The sequence below is a fragment of the Hemitrygon akajei genome, chromosome 14, assembly GCF_048418815.1.
Source record: "Hemitrygon akajei chromosome 14, sHemAka1.3, whole genome shotgun sequence".
NCBI classification, from domain to species: domain Eukaryota; kingdom Metazoa; phylum Chordata; class Chondrichthyes; order Myliobatiformes; family Dasyatidae; genus Hemitrygon; species Hemitrygon akajei.
The window spans coordinates 7,153,057-7,174,086 of record NC_133137.1 but is presented as its reverse complement, the minus strand read 5'-3'; the positions used below and the strand labels follow the sequence as shown (position 1 = coordinate 7,174,086).

Sequence of the window (21,030 nt, the reverse complement as noted above, 5' to 3'; positions counted from 1 at the left end):
CCCTCTCGCTGTGAAACAGTCCACCTCTTTTTCCCTGATTAGGGAGAGAGAGAGAGCCTGTGGTATGTTGAATTACCGGGTGAATGAGTAGCTTTCGAGGTACTGCAAGTCTGTGTCTTTATTGATGCTTTGCTGCACGCTTGAGTGCTCGGTGGGGGGTGCTGACACTTTTTTGCTGGGGATGGGGGGGTGTCATTGCCTTTCTGCTGCTTTTGCATGGGAGGGGGAGCTGGGGGGGACAGCTTTGGAGTTCTAATGGTTTAACTGTCATTTGTTCTTTGGGGCACTCCTCTGTTTTCGTGGATGTTTGTGAAGAAAAAGAATTTCAGGAAGTATATTGTATACATTTCTCTGGAATTAAATGTACTTATTGAAATCTATTGAATTAGGTAGAGATAACTATCTCACCAGATATACAGAAGGTAGGTTCTCCACTCCATTGGCCATTTGGCAGACAGGTACGTGAGGACGATCCTGAGATAACATGGCCCTGGTTACAGGTAAAATTCACAGTGGATCCAATCAAATAAACAATTCCTTTCTTTTTCCCATTATTGGGCTCTTCCAAAACTCCACAGGAAGTGACTGAAAGGAACATCAAAAAGGAAAGTGAATGATGTGAAATCTGATATCCATTTGCACAAAGAGTCTCACAAGTTTGCAATATCCTGCCAATGATAGTCCCCTCATTTTTGGAGAATATCTCCGTTTGACAATCTTTCTGCAAATGTTTTAACTAATGCCAACAGCTTTAGAAAACCTCAAGTTATGAATCCTTTCCTCCAGGGGAATTAATCTGAAAAATGCATCTGAAATGAACAAAAGTAGCATTTCAGAGTTCAAAGTAAATTTATTCAAGAAGTACATATATGTCACCATATACAACCCTGAGATTCATTTTCTTGCAGCCAATCACAGTAAATACAAGAAACACATAGAATCAAAAGCCACACCCAACAGGATGGACAAATAACCAATATGCAAAAGACAATATGCTGTGCAAATACAAAAAGAAATGAATGATAAGTATTGTGGGAACAGTTCAGTGATGAGGCAAGTGAATGTGAGTGAAGTTTTCCTCACTGGTCCAAGAGTCTGATGGTTGAGGGATTATAACTGATCCTGAAACTGGTGGTGTGTGTCCTATGGTTCCTGTACCTTCTTCCTGAAGGTAGCAGTGAGAAGAGAGCATGGTCTGGATGGTGGGGATACTTGATGATGGATGCTGCTTTCCTGTGACAGTGCTCTGTATAGATGTGCTCAATGGTGGGGAGGGCGTTACCCGTGATGGACTGGGCCATATCCACTATTTTTTATAGGCTTTTATGTCTGGGGCATTGGTGTTTCCATACCAGGCTGTGATGCAACCAGTCAATATAATCTCCATCACACATCTATAGAAGTTAGTCAAAGTTTTAGATGACATGCCAAATCTTCACAAACTTCTAAGATAGTAGAGGCACTGTCATGCTTTTTTCATAATGGCACTTACTCACCAGACTCAGGACAGATCCTCTGAAATGATAACATTTAAAGTTACTGACCCCCTCCGCCTCCGATTCCCCCAATGAGGAATGGCTCACAGACATCTGATTTCCTCCTCCTGAAGTCACTAATCATCTCCTCAATCTTGCTGACTTGACTGAGAGGTTGTTGTTGTTGTGGCACCACTCAGCCTGAAAATATTGATGGTTTAGATTACTGACAGAGCAAATGATCTGCTATTTCCCATGGGGTAATATATTGATTAGCATCAACTCAGTAAGAATGATTGGTTCTGATGACCAGCCCACTACGGTATTAAACTTTCCTGCTCAAAGACATTGACAATATCTCTTCCTGCTCTCCTTCGTCTACCTGCTTCATTTTACACCATTGCCTCTCCCTCTGATGGCCCAGTGGGTCAGGAATGAGGCAAGACCATCTGTAACTGGACACTGGGCTTCACTACAGCTCTAATCACATTTCTTCTTCTTTCTCCATGTCCATAAGCCTCCTCACACACAGTATCTCCCACCATGCCTTCAGTCATTTCTACAAAATGCTCACCACCATGTTATGGTGTATCCCACTCCAGAATAACAACACATAATCTAGATCCCTACATCAAACTGCAAACTCCTCTTGTTCACAGGTCTGAAGGTACAAGAATATCACAATCAGGGAGCTTCCCTGTACCCAGAGCAGCACTTTCCCCCAATCAAAACAGCCAAATGCAGATTACAAGTATTAAATCCATGTTCCTGACATAATCCTTTGCAGAGTCCAAATTAGCTGCTTTGTTAGCCTATATAACAACAATGACTTTAAAACAAGAGTTATTTATTGCTGCAAAACACTTTCGGAATGACTTGTTAATGTCATGAGGCCTTATATAAATACAGATTCTTTTTTAGTATTTCCTGATGCCTGTTTCTCACCTATCAAATGACACAGGACTCTGGCAGACACCCTATATAAATATTTGTCAAACATTACAGTTCCATTTTATAGTGACTCAACAGCTCCTTTATTGTCTTATTCTTTGGTCTTAATCAACACATTTGTCTTTCAAATTATAAAATTTCTAACAACTAATAAGAAAAGCTATTAAAAACGAGAATATTTACAGATGCTGGAAATTCGAGTAACACACACAAAGTGCTGGAGGAACTCAGCAGGTCAGGCAGCATCTGGGGAAAGAATACAGTTGATGTTTCGGGCCAAACCCTACAGCAGGACTGGAGAAAAAAAAGCTGATGAATAGATTTAAAAGGTGGGTGGGCGGGGTGGTGGGAGAGGAGAGAGAAACACAAGGTGAAACCTGGAAGGGGAAGGATGAAGTAAAGAGCTGGGAAGTTGATTGGTGAAAGAGACAGAAGACCATGGAAGAAAGAAAAGAGGGGTGCGATGGGTGGACAAGGAGAAATGTTATTATTCTTCTAAGGCTGATATCCAACACATCTCATGATATTAGTTACTGACTTTAAATATCCTCAAGGATTGATGCAAGAAAGATGTAGATCTAGGAAAGAGCTTTCTCCTCCTTTGTTTGCAGCATTCCCACTGAAGATTACCCATGCAATGCATTCACCGGTTTTGACTTCATTCTGTACAATTCTACTTTAGACTTTGCTTTCTTCTCAGATTTTAAGAAGCATGGCTAAGTGTCAGATGCTTCAGATGGGGAGTCAAGGCCATGATCATTGCTACCTACAATTGCTGTCACAACCTTCACAAAGCCCAGTGATTGCGTCCACTTGCATTTATGCCCACTGAGATTTTATGAGCAGGTGAATTTAAGGAAGGAGCTGTTTCTAGCATTCTCATCAATGAACCTTAGACTGGCACAGAGAAGATGAAGCCGTCTCAAAAATATCAAAGAGCTAAACGTAGGTTATTGGATTTACAATGCTTCAGTCTCAGTAATTGTCCACTTCCTTTCCTAAGACTTAAATTTACACAGCCATGCAGTCCAGAACAGAGATGATCACAGTCAAAAGCTTAGTGAGTAAATTGCTCCAACAGCGGGGCTGGAGACCCCAATGTATTAGGACCATGTGCACAGGCGAAGAATGAGAGATAGAGTAAGATGAAGGTATTAAAAATAGGTTAAATTACATCTGTGGGGGAATTAGAATGGGAAATTAAGTGGACACATGCTTGCCCAGAGAATGATGCAAGAGTAGACCATGCTGTCTTCTACAATTGGGGTGAATGGCAAGGGTATAGTTTGGAAAAGACTAAGATGGATGCTGTTGTTCTTCATCTAATTGCATTCTTTCTTGAATAAATTGTGCTTAATTTATGTTTAATTTAGCTTTTTTTTGCTTGCTATATGCCTGTGATGCTGCTGCAGATAAGCATTTCATTGCACCTGTGTGTACGTCTGACAATAAATTTGACTCTTACAGTTTTTGACGACAAAGGCACAAGGGGAAAAGAAATAAGGTAAGATGCCGAGTGGGTTAGATAGCTTGTTTGGAGGTTTGGATAGTAACCGAAGCCAATTGGGCCAAGTGGTCTATTTCTGCAATGTAAATTCTATCTCATTCATGTGGTCAAGTCAGGTTTACACATCAAGCAGAGTAGCAATTATATACAGTAACTTACCTGGTTCAAGGCTTTCAACCAGCTTTCGGTAGTTCAGATAGGAGAGCTTTGTTTCTTTTCCCACCTGGAGGCTTTTGGTTACAAGAGTATCAAACTGACAAGACTCGATCCCTTCGCACAGGGCATTCATCTCGGCATGCAGGGGGTTTGCTGGGTTGTCCGACACGTGGAAGACAGGTGTGAAGGCTGGGTCATGCTTGGGAGCATGTAAGTAATTGTTCAGCAAGAACTGACTGTCATAGGTGAAGAGAGAACTCTTATTTTCAATCGCCCCTGAAAAGAATACGTGAAATCAATTAACCCTGCTGATGTGGCAACGACAGTTATAGATCAAAGCTGGATATTGATAACAGCTCAGAATAACAAAAGTTTCTTTATCTGAGGAATATTGGAAAGGGTCCATATTGGCTGTGGAGATGGAAAATGGAGAAGCAATGAGGCAAAAGTTGGGTTAACTGATGTAGAATAAGAATGATGACTGACGAGAGGGGAGGGAGACATAGAAAAGACAGGGCCAGGATTAAATTAACATGTATTTCCAGCTGTAACAACAGTCATCTACTAAAACTATAACACAATAAACACAATTACAATTTCCTTGAGATGGTCATATTGACACTGTGCAACAGCCAATGACTTTCCGCAGAATTTATTCAAGCAGTTCTGAAATCATCTCCGATTAAGTTGGCATTTATAAAGGAAACATTGTTTTAAAATTAAATTGAGGGAGGAGAACTTGGTAGAAGCTTGTCTGAGCTGATTTTATCAGGCATCCTGTTGGGCAGTCTGAAGCCTGCTTATGGTTCTGGCTCATTTCAGTAACTTAGCAAACAGGGGATGGATACTCCAAACAGCAAGAATATTAACAGTACAAGCTGCTACTGCAAGGACCAGTAGGAGAAGTTGGCTAAGTCTAGCAGTTTACTGGCAATAAGACCAGGGAACAAGTCGTAAGTTTTGTGGACATGACAAACTGAAAAGGTTTGTGAGAAGCGGTGCAAAGGAAAACTATTTGAATTAGGAGATGAAATGCCGGAGAATCTTTAGGGAGGTTGGTCTTGGTGGACAAGAGAAAAGGACAGGACTGGCAGAGTCAAGATGCCTTCAATACTGGTGTCAAAAATGTCTAAGATCTCCATGCATGTGGGTGGAAGTGTGGGATAGTGGGAGAGGGCTTCAGGAGGATGGCTGGGAGAGGCAAAGAGAAGTCAGGGCTACCAAAGTGTATGCAACAAACAGTCTGCCAGAGGAACTCAAGTGGCATCTGGCAGGGGAAAGAAACGGTCAAAACCCTGTATTCTGATCAGTTGCCTCACAACCTGGGATGCAGGCTCCAATGCACAGGATTGCCAGAGGCTGCAGAGGGCTTGGACGTAGCCAGCTCCATCACAGACGCAACCTTCACCATCATTGAGGACATCTTCAAGAGGCATTGTCTCAGTCAGCATCCATCATTAAGGACACCCACATCCGGCACAGGCACTCCTCTTACCAGCACCATCAGCATAGAGGTACAGGAGCCCAAAGACCCACTCAGTGATTTAGGAACAGATTCTTCCCTTCTGTCATCAAACTCATGAGCGGCCCAAGAACCCATGAACACAACCTCATCATTCTTCGCATTTTGCTCTATGCGTTTATTTATTTATTTATTCATTCATTCTATAATTTATAGCAATTATGTTACCTTTGCACAGCAAAGCTGTCGCAAGGCAACAAATTTCACGTCATATAAGGTAATGCTAATAAACCAATTCTGATTCACCAGTCCTGATGCCTGGATTGGGATTGATCCATGGTCCTATGTGTGACTTGAAAAGGCCAGAGGATGTGCCTTGGGAGGCCTTCTACTTACAGCTGGCTCCGAATGCATAGATACTCTCCTCGCCCGCGCCGGCTGGTAGATCTGATCCATTTCTGAAGGTGAAGTCGTCATCCACGTTGTCGTTCATCACTCCAAGCAGCCCCTCTGTCTGGTTTGTGAACGTGTCTGGTAGCAGGATGTTGATGCTCAGGATTGAGCCCCTGATCTCTGCTTCCACACCAGCTCCAGAAGGAAACATGGCAGTAACGTTCTGTGGGCTGGCCGAATAGAGGTAGACCCCTAGAGGAGGAGAGGCACCCAGGTAAATCCACTTAAAACTCTTGCATTGGTTCATGCACCTGAACTGATGGCCCCTTTAAAGGGGCCAGTAAACATCTGCAATTCTTTGTCCCCGGAGAATTGCGGGAGTTTGGATATTCAAAGAGGAATTAATTATTTGTTTTTGAATTGAGGGAGTGGGGAAACCACCGGGAAGAAGATGAGGTCCAGGACAGATCGGCCACAATCATAATGACAGTGCAGGTTCAAGGGACCAATGACCCACTCCTGTTCTATGTTATTTTATTCATATTTTACAACATGTCAAAGCATAATACTATGATCACAAATTACTCTTTCGGCTAATGACGTTGATATAATACAGGTAAGCTGATAGTTTGTAAAGAAATGGAGTTATATAACAGGGAAACAGGCTCTTTGGTCAACTTGTCCATGCTGACCAAGTTTCCTCAACTGAGGTCTCATCTGACCAAGTTTGGCCCTCTGCCTTCTGCTGTATCACGGCTCGCCCTGAATCCCATTCATTCTCGGTAACCTACTTTTCAGCAAAACTATTCTCCCAGTTCGAATACTACAGGATTCACGACCCTGGTCCAAAGCTGGCAGTGTGCTTGGTCACAGTGGCCTTTCCTGATCCAAAAAGTGGTGCAAATGAGTGTCTTAGACAGTTTTCTTGTGATCACAAAACCCTGGTGGACACTGGTAACATAAAACACTGCAAGACTGATTCATCGGTGAGACTGATTTGGGGAGGAAGCTGCATGGCCTCACTTGTTGTGCGGAACAGGCCTTCATGGCGCGGCATCACCTTTTACTGCCACCTAGGGGAGGAGACGCTTGGGACAGGGTGGGAGAGAACAGAGGCACAACAGTCACGTTGGAATCTGTGCTGCGTTGGGGACTGGCCCCTTCTGTCAGTGCTCCTTGCTCCAAGGAAGACAAGCTAGATTGCTTGCAGCATGAGACCAGCTCATTTGCCTTCGTCCTCTGAACCAGTGTGAGATGAGGAACTGCTATGTACTTGTTCTTGCAGAAATGTGGCTTCAGGAGAATGTCCTATACACCACCAATCTTCAGGCCAGGCCACTCAGCGACTTGTGCTAATATTATTTTTTGTGACCGTGTGTGCTATCATAATTAGTGTGCTTGTGCGACTGTACACACCATGCTTTGCACCTTACCCCCAGAGGAATGCTGTTTGATTTTGCTGTATAAGTGTGTATGGTTGAATGACAACTGAACTTGAACTTAAACTTGTATCTGAAAAGAAATGAGCAAGAAGCAACCCCAATAAAGGCAAACCTGAAAATAAAAACTTCACTTTTAAGACACATGAGCGGAATTGGGCCAACTGGTACATATAGTCTGCTCCGCCATTCCATGATAGCTGATTTATTAACCCTCTCAACTCCATTCTCCTGCTTTCTTCCTATAATCTTTGACATCTGTACTGTATTTAATATTTTAGTAATAATAGAGTAACATTATAAATATATTGTTCATTAAGCATTCTTTGATTACATAATTTTATGGGTTGTATGTAAGAAGTTTGTGAATGGCGTATGTCATTACACCACCATGTCATATATGCTGCCCGCTAAAAAGAAGGAAAGTAAAACTAAGTACAAATGTTTTTAGATACACATTTCCTGGCTGCCGTGTTCTTCTTTTGATTAGTTTCTGAAATTACAAACATAACATTGGCAATAAGAAAGTTTTAAAATGAACCCATAACAACTACCTACTGGTTGAAGTGCAACATGTTTTTCTCCCAAAGGGGGAGACAGATGTTGAAGTAAAAAAAAAGTGCAGTGAGTGTTTCTTTGAAAAGAGAGAGAGGCAAGAAGGAAGAAAACAAATTAATTTCATGGTTTCATAAATAATGAATGCCCAGTGCTAATAAATAAATAAATAAATAAAAACAGAAATGGCTGGCTAGATGCATTCAATTGCACAACAGATAACCGGATGATATATACTGAACAAATTGAGCAGTATTTTAAAGAAAAGGAAATAGCATTTGAAAAACCAGTGCCCATATTGCTGGTTGCACGAGGTGGAGGAGCATACAGTTTGCTTTGAAGTTTAACTGCTACAACCAAACCAGCCAAAACAAGCTTTGCTGATATCATGAACCTAATGCAGCAACATTTAAACCAAAACTATAGTTGATTGCAGTATGCTTTAGGTTTCCCTTTTCTCACAGGTACCATCAGGTAGGAGGTACAGAAGCCTGAAGGCACACACTCAGCAATTCAGGAACAGCTTCTTCTCCTCTGCCATCCGATTCCTAAATGGACTTTGAACCCGTGAACACTACCTCACTTTTAAATATATATTATTTGTTTATGCATGATTTTTAATCTATTCAATATATGTATACTGTAATTTAAGTATTTATTATTATATATTTTTTCATTGTCTAAATTATGTATTGCGTTGAACTGCTGCTGCTAAGTTAACAAATTTCATGACACATGCCAATGATAGTAAACCTGATTCTGATTCTAATTCTGATTCAAGAGCAGAATCAAAATGGAAGGGGAATGATTTCAGTTTATGTAGCTGAATTGAGGAAATGTCCAAGCATTGTCAGTTCAGAGATGGGCTTAATGATACATTGAGAGATCATTTAGTTTGTGGGATCTTACAAGGAAGTATTCAAAAACAAAGAAGCTCTTAACACAAGGACAGCACACACTTAAAAGAGCTGTTGAAGTCACTGAAACAATGGAAACAGCAGTCAGAGAAGCAATTGAGTTGCAGTCAGGAATGAAGCGAGTGTGAACAAAATGACAACATCCAAACACAAAATGGCCTGGCCGAACAAATTGCATTACCATTGTGGCAGGAGCTCACATACACCAGACCAATGCAGGTTTAAAGGCAAAACTAGCAGAAAATACAACAAATTAGGACACATACAAAGAGCATGTTTGGCAGACAGAAATAAGTGGACTGCACATGGAAGAGATGAGGTTAAAAAGTCAAGTTAAAATTTCATGAAGAGCACTAATCTGTATGTTGTTGATGAAAAATCTGATAATGAGAAGAGACACAGGACTTAGTAGCCTTGAGATTTACAACATGAAAACTAACAATAGATAGGCAATATGGCTTACATCAGAAGTGAACAGCAAATTAATTAAAATGGAATTGGACACTGGCTCGGCTGTTTCAGTCATTCCACAAAATGGTATTTCATACATACTGGACTGAAACCTGCAGATATCCAACTAAGAACATATACTGGAGAAAAGATAACTCTCGTGGGAATGACATTCAGAACAGTGAAGTACTACAACCAGCAGGTCACATTGGTCTTGTATGTAATAAATAGGAGGGCCAGCATCATGGGGATGTGAGTGACTGATACAACAACAGCTTGATTGGAGACCCATCCACCAATTGCATACCACATCCTCTGCAATAGAGTCAACTGAAAGTGAATTTAAAAAGGTACTGGATGATGCCACAGCAGCGTTCAAGGATGGATTGGAAAACTTAAACATATCAAGGGTAAAATAGTATTAAGTGAAAATGTCACACCAAAATTTTACAAGGCCCATCTAGTTCCTTACACCATCTGAGATAAAGCAGCCAGTGAGCTAGATTGCCTTGAGGCTGAAGGGGTTCTTTCCATGGTTGAGTGGAGCCCAGTGGTTCCAGTAGCCAAGAAGAATGAGTCTACCAGGATCTGTGGTGATTTTAATGTCACCATCAACCCAGTACTGAAAATAGATCAATACAGAGGCTATCTTTGCAAACCTTTCTGGAGGAAAACACGTCTGTAAAGTGGACTTAGATGACACCTACCTATAGATGGAGTTGGAAGACTCCAAAGTGTTCCTCACCATAAACACTCATAAAGGGCTTTATTCCTAAAATAGCCTTACTTATGGAGTAGCATCTGTACTTTCACTCTGGCAGAAAGCGATGGACCAGGTGATGCAAGGCTGCCCAGGCCCTCAGTGTTACCTGGATGACATCATTGTGACCTGTGAGGATGTCAAGGAACATCTCCAAAATCTCAAGACAGTATTAAAAATATTAGAAGATTATGGGCTCAGGACACAATGGAACAAGTGTGTATCCTTTAAACCAAGCATCCCTTACTGTGGTCACACCATTGGTGCAGAAGAATTACACAAGTGTGTTGAGAAAATTCAAGCAGTGCTGGATGCCCCAAGGATGAAGGACTTGTCACAGTTGCCTTTCTTTTTAGGATTTGTCAATTACTTTTTCGGGTTCCTACCAAATCTGGCTACCGTGGTCCACCCTTGAACTCATTACTACAGACTGGGAAGAAATGACAATGGACAAAGCTGTGTGAGGTGACTTTCCAAAAGGCAAAGGAAGTGGTGATGTCAGACACTGTACTCACACATTATCCAGCGAAGCTTGCCTGTGATGCTTTACCTTATGGTATAGGTGGATGTTGTGAGTAAGGGAAGTGAACGCCCCATAGCCATTGCATCACATTTCCTTAATGCTTGAGAAGAATTACTCTCAGGTTGACAGAGAGACCTTGGGTCTGGTTTGGGGGGGTAAGCATTTCCACCAGTACCTATATGGGGGAACGTTTACCCCTGTTACTGCTCATCAACCACTGGTGTCCATTTGCCATCCACAGAAGAGTGTTCCACTAACAGCAGCAGCACAAGTACAGAGGTGGGCTCTCTGCCTGGAGGACACAATTACAAGCCTGAATCCAAGGGAACAACTAATCATGCAAATGCTGATGGGATGTTCCATTTACCCTTGGAAAAGAAAATACCTGAAAAGTTTACAAAAGGGGACTCTCCCCTTGACACATGTTCCCTAATGCAAATCGAAAGTCTCCTGAATGCCAGTACATTCAGAAGGTGGCAAGAGTAGTGCCTCTCCATCCTTGGGATTGGCTTGCTTCGCCCTGGCAGAGGATTCATGAGGATTTTGCTGGACCATTTCTGGGCACAAATTTCTTGGTAGTAGTGGGTGCAGCTGCAAAGTGGCCAGACATGTTCCAATATGTTCAGTCTCGCACACTGCTGACGTGTTGAGAAGCCTCTTCTCAAGGACTGGTGTTCCAGTACAGTCAGTGACAATGGAGCACAGCTTGTGCAGAACAGTTTCAGTCACTCCTGAAAATGAATGGAATAAGACATATTACATCTGCCCCGTACCATCCAGAAAGGTTTGTCCAGAGTTTAAAGAAGGCACTGCGAGCACTGTCAACGGAACACACTACACTGACACTGAATCAGAAGCTCACCAACTTCCTCCTTGCATATCACCATGCAGCGCACTCCACAGCCAACAACTCACCCGCTATACCGTTCCTGGGTCATCCCTTGCGCTCACGTTTGGAACTCCTCAAACCCAGTCTCAGGAGGAGTGTGCAGGACAAACAGCTGAGACAGACTGAGGGCTCCTCAAACAAGGAGGTTCGATGTTTCACCCCTGAACAAGCAGTCCTGACGAGGGACTACAGAGTGATCAAATGTGCGAACTCGGAAAGATTAAGGTCAGAACTGGACCACTCTCCTACACAATGGAGACTGGGTCTGATGTCTTCTGGAAACAACACATCGATCAGCTGAGGAGAGCAGAGTCAGTCATTAGAGAGGAATGGTGTCCACAGCTGTAGAACCACTTCCAGCAGTCTCAGAGACAACTCCTACAACCAGCACAGAGGAGGCCCCTGAACCTGAGATTGTTTCACAACCACAAGTCTCTCCTGCCAAGCAGAGTGACCCCATTGTCAGGAGAGACAAGGTAAGAAATCTTCCACAGCAATTAAATCTTTAGACCTGAATGAGGGAATTTATAGTATATGGTGCTGTGGATGTTTCTATAGTAGTTGCATTATATAGTAAACAACATGCATGTACATACGTGTGTGTGTGTGTGTGTGTGTGTGTGTGTGTGTGTGTGTGTGTGTGTGTGTGTGTGTGTGTGTGTGTGTGTGTGTGTGCGTGCGTGTGAGTGTGAGTGTGTGTGTGTAAAATAACTACAGAGCAATATGTTCCATATTTGAGTATACCTGAGTTCAGATGTATTCTATGTTGAGTTGGAGTTTTTAGCTAAGCAGGGTGGAGTGTTGTGTATTTAATATTTCACTAATATTTGAGTAATATTGCAAATACATTGTTGATTAAGCATTGTCTGTTTACATTTCATTATGGGTTATATGTAAGAAGTACGTGAATGACATAAATCATTACGTCACGACATCATATCTGTGCGCCTCACTAAGTTAAAACAAAGTAGACATGCACTTCCTGGCTCCCATGTCTTTCTTTTCATTAGATTCTGGAGTGACAAAGTATAACTAATCAAGAACCTATCAACCTCCGCTTTAATATGCCCAATGACTTGTCCTCTGCAGCCATCTGTGGCAATGAATTCTATAGATTCCCCATCTACTGGCTAAAGAAATTCCTCCTCACCTTTGTTCTAAAGGCTGGACTCTCTGGCCGTTCACTCCTGGAAGCATCCTCTCCACACCCACTCTTTCTAGGATTTTCAATATAGAACATAGAACAGTACAGCACTGCAACGGGTCCTGTGATCCACAATGTTGTGCCAGACAAGCTAAAAAGCAAATCAAGAATGAATTCCTCCTCCCTATACAATATCCATATCCCTCCATCTTCCTCACATCCATGTGCCTATCTAAACATCTCTTAAAAGCCTCTTATATATTTGCCTCTACCACCATACCAGGCAGTGCATTCCAGGCATCCACCACTCTCTGAGTAAAAAACTTACCCCTCACATCCCCCTTGAACCTACCCCCTCTCACCTTTAGAGCATGCCCTCTGGTATTAGATATTTCTACCCTGAGAAACAGATACTCGCTGTCTACTCTATCTATGCCTTTTATAATCTTATAAATATCTATCATATCTCCCCTTATCCTCTGCTCCAGATAGCAACTCTCATGGTGGCACATACCCTCTAAACCAGGCAGCATCCAAGCAAACCTCTTCTGCACCTTCTCCAAAGCCTCAACATCCTTCCTATAGTCACCAGAACTGTATGCAATAACCCAACCAGAGTTCTATAAAGTTGCAACATAATCTCTTGGTTTCAACTCAGTGCCTCAACTAATAAAAGCAAGCGTTCCCTAAGCCTCCTTATCGACCTGTGTAGCCACTTTCAAGGAGATATGAATTTGGATCCCAAGATCTCTCTGCTCAGCAACACTGCTAACTATCTTGCCCTTCACAGTGTACTGTCCCCTTGCATTTTCCCTACCAAGGTGCAACTTCCCCCGTTTATCTGGGTTAAGCTCCATCTGTTATTTCTCTGCCCGTACCCGCAATTGATCTATATCACGCTGTGCTCTTTGCCAGTCTTCCACACTATCCACAACCCCACCCATTTTGGTATCACCCGCAAATTTACTAACCTACCCATCGCTTTACCCTTCCCTGTTGAGCCAAGTTGCCACCAGCCTGGATGCTACTGACGTGCACCAATGGATCATCCCCCAGCATATCCAAAGAGATATACTTGTTGCTAAGGGGACTGGCCACAGAGGATCCTGCACAGATTTCGTAATCCCCTTACCTCTCCTGGCGCTCAGACATCTATTGTCTGATGCCTGTGCCCTGGGTGTGACCACCTCTTTAATAGTCTCATCTATGATATCTTCAGCCTCCCGAATGTTCCTGAGTACATCCAACTCCAGTTTCAACTCCTTAACCCGGTCAGTCAGGTGCAGAAGTTGGATGCATTTCTTGCAGATATAGTCATCAGGGAAACCGCCTGGTATCCTGAAGTCCCACATCTAACAGGAGGAGCATTCCATCCTACTCACACTCACTGTGCCTGAGCTGCCAAAAAAATATATGCATAAGGTTTCAATGAGATCCACTTTCGTTCTTCTAAACTCCAGTTTAGATGGCCCAGAGCCATCAAACACTCTTCATATGTTAATTCTTTCATTCCTGGGATCATTCTTGTAAACCTCCTCTGGACCTGCTCCAACATAATCACATCGTTTCTTAGGGAATGTGCCCAAAACTGCTAACAATACTTCAAGTGCAGACCGACCAATGCCTTAAAAAGCTTCAGTATTACATTCTCGCTCTTATATTCGGGTAGGTGGAAGGCAGTCCATCTAAGAGAGGGAAAACTTTGATTTCAAACCTTTGCTGCCTTGCGGCCATACCCACTCATGGGAAAGGCTTCGGGAGTAAACCCTGAGGACAAATCCGGAGCTGGAGTCCCTAAGGCAGTCCGACGTTGTCTTCAACCTCATTCTGGCAACAACACTGGTGCCAAGCCGTATCAGCCCTTGCCCTTCCCTTGGACAACATCGGTGTCACGGAGAGGGAAGACAGCCGGCCTTCCATACAACTTTGCCCAGGCCTGCACCCTGGAGAGACTGAAGCAAGACTTTCCAGGTGCAGATCTATGGTCTCGCGAGACTAACGGATGCCTCACTCACACTTACATTCTAGCCTTCTTGACGTGAATGCTACCATCGCATTTGCATGCCTTACCACCAACTCAGCCTGCAAATTAACCTTCAGAGAATCCTGTACAAGGACTCACAAATCTCTTTGCACCTCAGATTTCTGAATTGTCTCCTCATTTAGAAAATTGCTTAACTGTCGTGAAAGTGTGAAATGAGCTGCCAGCAAAACTGTTGCATGCAAGCTCGATTTCAACATAAATGCTAGGTGTATGGAGAGCCATGGCCCCGGTCCACATCAATGGGAGTAGGCAATTTAAATGCTTCCGCACAGACTAGCTGGGCCGAAGGCACTGGTTCTGTGTTGGACTTTTCTATGACTCTATGACTCCAGTAATCTATGCCTTTATTCCTTCTACCAAAGTGCATGACCATACACATCCCTGCACTATATTACACTTTTGAAGATAATTAGGGATGGGTGATATTTGCTGGTCTTAGCAATACAGTTCACATCCTCCAAACAGTCTTCTATATAGTTTTAATATTTGACTTGTAATGAGATGACAACTAGATAATCTGTTACATTGCTTTTGGCTGCAGTATAAATAAAAAACATGGAGAAATCTCTTGCTGTATTTTGAATGAATATGTTTATATAAGAAGGGCAGGTTCTTGACTTGTCTCATTTGGAAGGCAGGACATCTAATAATGCAGATCTCTCTCAACACTGCAGTGAAGCTTCAGTCTAGGCCTTCATGCCAAGTGTTTGATGTGGGACTTGAATCAGGTCAGGGCACTATCTATTGAGCCACTGCTAGCAGTCTGGGGAAGTCAGGAAGTTAACAGGTAATCCAGAGTAACACACACAATGTGCTGGAGGAACTCAGCAGATCAGGCAGCATCTATGGAGAGGAATGAACAGTCAACGTTTCAGTCCAAGTCCTGATCATGAGGATTGATCAGGTAAATTCCGATCATCTCACCAATTTGACAAAGCTTACCTTTAAGGTCCATCCAGCTCTGTTCATGGAAAGTTGCAGGTCCATTGTTGATCAGTACCTCCAAGCTGCTGCCATTGTCATGGCTAGCGATGCGGAATTCAATCACATCAGAATCACCTTCCTGCATAGCAACAGCAGTAAATCCAGTCACATTTGCATTTGCTCCTGTAATTAAAAGAAGAGCAGCAAATTGCCAATAAATATTTCCCTGATATAAAGGAAAGCCAGCTTAAAAAAAATCAGAATTAAATCTCTGGGATGTTGATCATATCGTTCCTCGTAGAACTTGGTGCCTAAAAGGTTAAGAGATTTAATGAATTACCGCAAGTTAACACAGCATTCCGGTCCAACGACTCCAAATTAGAGCTATGTGACCAATTACCCCACTAACCCTTACATCCTTGGAATGTGGGAGGAAACCCTAGCACCTGGAGGAGACCCACACAGTCACCAGGTGAGCATATAAACTCCTTACAAGCAGCAGTGGGAATTGAACCCGGGTCGCTGGAGCTGAGGTAGCACACGCTAACTGCGACGTTATCATGCGGCCTTAAACTACCTCTTAAACAATGAAACTGATGCATTGCTGGTAACAGCCTACTGTTCAGCAGCTCATTATCACAGTACAGTGTTTGCCCAGTTGTACAATGCTACGACAACATGCTCCTTTTGTGCTCTCAAGTTATAATGCTCTAATATATCATAGTGCCAGTTATTAAGTGATAACTCTATAACTTTCTGCTGTTATCCTGCAACAGCCATCACTATCACAACATTATAACACAATAATCACTCCTTGTTAACATGCTGCAATTACCCACTTGCATAATGTTATAGTTGTCTGCAGGGTAATGTTATAAATTCCTTCTGTTATAATGGTATAATTGTCCACCAGTATGATGTCGTAATTGCCCAGTTATATGATTATAATTACCCACTGTTATCATTGGACATTGTGGTAGTGCAATAATTGCTCACTTTAATAATGGTTTAATTTTTCATTGTTGCCCATTAACCTGGGGAGTGCATTGCTCTTATGTTAAAAGGAAATGCTAGAACCAGAAGCCCCTGTGTGTTAAAGGGAGCCTAGAAGCTGGGGTCCCTGCACATTAAAGGGTTTGTGAGAACCTGTCGTGTGTTAGAGCACTGGAAACATGGCCTTTTGCGTTAGGGAGAAGGAACCAGATACCAAATCTTCAGCATTTCCCGTCAATCAGAATTGTGCTCTAAGGATGTTCTGCACTAATGACTGAAAAGAACAGTCCATTCAGAAACTCAAATCTAATAACAATTTAAATGAATTGAAATTTTAGTCAAACCTTGAGAGAGAGCAATGCCTTTCCTAAATTAATGAATGTCAATGAGCAGTGCACCGGAAGCCAGAATCCATTGTATAAACTCTCTAAACACTTTCCTGGAGGAAGAACAAATCATAAACACAAGAGATTCTGCAGATGCTGGAAACCTGGATCTGTATGTTCCTAGAGGAAGACTTTCTTATTTCTCAACAGTTCAAATAAATGAGGAAGGAAGTGGCCTTGCATTAATATAAATTATTATTATAATTTTATGAAACAAACATCTTTGCTGTCTATACTCTAAATTAACATACAGGGAGCTATCATTAAGTATATCAGTCAATATCCAGATGAGGTAATTAGAGTTAGTCTGTTACGTTTAGACAGGAAGTCAGTGTTCTAGTTTTACATTCCTTTCTCTGCCTTGTATTTTCCCACATTTTCATACCTATGACACAGAAGGAGGCCATTTGGCCCATTGATTCCATGCCAGTCCTTGGAGCAATCACATCAAACCCATTCCCCAACCTATTTCTGCTCTGTTAACACACAGCTAGGGCCCCTAATTTAACATGGTGCACATGTACAGTTCCTGTAGCCTGATATCTTGACATATGTGTTGATGAATTGCTGTGCACAAAACACTGGGAAAAGCTGGAAAACTGACCACATCTGCATCTGGGAAGCCTGATGTCGGAACACATCTGTCACTGAACAGCTCAGGATTCATATTTCAAAAATGTAAAACCAGTCAGTGTGATCAATCATCCTGAACTACTGGGAGGTCAGGCATCTGGACACATCTGTGTCCACGTGCCACCTACTATCCTCCACTCGGTAGGAAAGGCATGAACTTGCGTGCCCCATGACAGCCTCCACAACACTGCAAATCGCAGCAAGTTCGTACAGCCGAAGAATTTCAGGAACACTAACCTTTACCTTCACCAGGAAAATCATGGATTCCAATCACATTACTCTTCCCATGTGACAATGATGAAGTAAGAAGCTGGAAAGTGATAGGTGGAAGAGCAAAGGGCTAAAGAAGAAGGAATCTGATAGGAGAGGGCAGTGGACCATGGGAGAAAGGGAAAGAAGAGGGGTACTACAGGGTGGTGATGAACAGGAGATCTGAAGAGAAGGGGTGAGAGGAGAACCAGATGGGGAATGGAAAAAGAGAGAAGGGGAATGTTTCCAGCATGCTCTGGTTTTGTACCTACAGACTGCAGCAAGGAGATTGAATTATGAGGCCATATTTCCAGTTTACAAAATGCGCATCAGGTCTTTGTTCCATCAGGTCGAGCACCTCTGCTCCATCTGTCAAAAAGCGAAACTTCCCAGTGGCCAAACATTTTAATTCCTCTTCCCATTCCCAGTCCCCACTTGTCAGTCCATGGCCTCCTGTTGTGTCAATGTGAGGCCCCCTCCTCAGGGTGGAGGAGCAACACCTTATATTCCGTTTGGGTAGCCTCCAACCTGATGGAATGTACATCAATTTCTCCTTCTGGTAAAAATATATTTCCCTCCCCCTCCCCTTTTCTCCTATTCCCCAATCTGGCCTCTTAATTCTTTTCACCTGGGTCCCTCATCCTTCCCTTTCTCCTATGATCCACTTTCCTCTCCTATCAGATTCCTTCTTCTCAGGCACTTTACCATTCCTCCCACCAGGCTTCACCTATCACCTCCTAGCTAGCCTCCTTCCCCTCCCTCCACCTTTTTATTGTGGGGTCTCCCCCCCTTCCTTTCTAGTCCCGAAGAAGGGTCTCAGCTTGAGGTGTTGGCTGTTTGTTTATTTCCATCGATGTTGCCTGACCTGCTGAGTTCCTCCAGCATTTTGTGTGTGTTCCTTTATTCCGCTGGCTCTTCCATTAAGAAAAGATCCCAATTCATTTAGTCATTCCTGACGTTTATAAGCTCAGAGCATCCCTGATAATTGCAATTCATTTTAAATTAGAGCAATTAGTGTGGCCACTATCAGACGTCTTGACTATCATAAAAATGAAGACTGTAGTCTGACTGTGATGTACTAAGGCAACTAGTTAGTGTGTTTAGTGCTACCAGCTGTAGAAAAACTTCTAGCCAATAAATCTCTAGTTGGGATCAACAAAAGGTTAAGGGCCAATTGTTCAGATTCACTGCAGTTTTTCCTACAAATATTTATCCAATCCCATTTTGAACTTGCCTTCCCTTTCAGCCTCAGCCTTCCAGATAATAATTAATTGAACTGCATAAAAATCACTTTATTCTTGTTGTGTCTATTTATATTTTCCAATTAGAGATCAGAGCAATTTAGTCAATTATTTCATGCTGTAAAATGGTTTTGGTAACAAATCATCTATTGATTACTCAGTTTTAGAGATCAAAATAAGCTTTTCAAGTCGTCATTCACTGGAATCCTGTAGTTATGAAGTAATAAAAATAGCTAATTGTTTTTCTCATATATCCTTATGGCAAAGAATAAGGCCATTTGGTCCATCACATTTATACTGACTCCCAGGGTAATCCCATTCCCCCACAATCCACTCCTTCACACATGCCATTTGGAACTCTGCTTTTTCTCCTGCTATCCAATTGCCTTCACACGTGGAACCATCTACTATCATCAACTAACCTAACAAACAGCCAGCACTTGGGAGGTGGAAGGAAACCCAAGTGACTGGGGAAAACCAGTGAAGTCACAGAGAGAACGTGTATACTCCCCATCGACAGCACTCAAGAGCAGAACTGAACACAGCCCACTGAAGCAGTAAGAGTTACTTGCCACACTACTTGCAGGACCATTGTGACACCAGGTCATTATTAAAACTACTGACCTGATTGGGCAGATAAACTCTCTACCAAAGGAGGGGTAAAGCACTCCTTCTCTCCTCTAAGCTGCAGGTCACTCTTAGACAAGGTGAGCCCCCTGATCAGGATTCACAGGAAGCCATGGGAGCAACTGGTGGATATCACAAGTTCTGGTATGCAACCACTGACACCAGAAGAGTATTGATAATGGCTGGGGACACCCGTCTTGTAAAGACACTGCCTGGAAGAAGGTATTAGCAAATCATGCCAAGAACAATCATGGTCATTGGACAATGATTGCCTATGTCATACAACATGGCACATGATGATGATGATCTTGACGACGATGAGCCTCTAATGGATAATATGGACAACTTATACCGACAAAACAAATAATGCCGATATCTGGGAGCTATTTCTCACTTTACATCTCTCCTCCCAACATACAAAACAGCCTTCTCTTGCATCAGTGATCTATTTTAGTAATGTATTGAGAAATAGAAATGGAATCATTAGTGTTTGAAGGATTTATCTGACCAAATCTTGGAAAGATAAGAATCTTGGGGTAACACAGTAGTGTGGCGGCGATCACAATCACTTTGTAGTGCCAGAATCACTGGTTGATGTTTGATTCACAACTGCTCTGTGTAAGCAGTTTGTACATTCTCCCCACGGAATTCCTCTGAGAGCTCTGGTTTCCTCCTAAATTCCAAAGAAGCATGGTTAAGGTTGATGAGTTGCGGACATGTTACATGGCGTCAGAAGAGTGGCGACACTTGTAGGCTGGTTCCAGCACAATTATCGAACTGTGTTGGTCATTGACACAAATGTGTCTTTCAATGTTTTGACGTACATGTGACAAATAAAGTTCATTTTAGATATATATAGAACATATAGCTCAACAAGGCAGTTGCTTAATAATGAACGTTGCTGCCTGAAGACTCTTACCATTGATATTCTTGACTAGTTCTGTCCTTCCTTGGACTTGCAATGCTCCACTTGTGGAGTTTGCTTCTCCTTTCACCAAGGTGTACTCCCCCTTCCCATTGAAGGTGAAGTTGGCACCATCAAACGTAAAGAGATGTGGGTCCCCAAATGCTGTGCCTGGAAAAGAGTTCAAGATATCTGACTATTTGCTATAAGAATTTAGAGCTATTGCTACGTAGGGTTTGAAAGTGCAACATCACAAATTTTTTTTTTTTTAAATACTGATTTACAGCTTAACACCTCAACATCAATCTTTCAACTGAGTGAAGTTGATGCTGCAGATCCAAGGCCCATTTAGGCACTGAACAAATTTACTTATTCTGCATTATGCTAAAAGTACACTTAGTGGTCACT

The 21,030-nt window shown here is 42.5% G+C and overlaps 1 protein-coding gene across 2 annotated transcripts in view; it reads right to left on the bottom strand.

Annotated features, from left to right (window-relative positions):
• susd2 (sushi domain containing 2) overlaps positions 1-21,030 on the bottom strand; it is a 110,801-nt gene that overhangs the window by 15,418 nt on the left and 74,353 nt on the right. For both annotated transcript variants that reach the window (XM_073065441.1, XM_073065440.1), the window contains exons 10-14: positions 20,638-20,793; positions 15,608-15,772; positions 5,948-6,196; positions 4,093-4,365; positions 409-585 (exon numbers count right to left, since the gene is read on the bottom strand). In XM_073065441.1, coding sequence (XP_072921542.1) covers positions 409-585; positions 4,093-4,365; positions 5,948-6,196; positions 15,608-15,772; positions 20,638-20,793 — 1,020 coding nt within the window. The remainder of the gene's footprint in view (positions 1-408; positions 586-4,092; positions 4,366-5,947; positions 6,197-15,607; positions 15,773-20,637; positions 20,794-21,030) is intronic.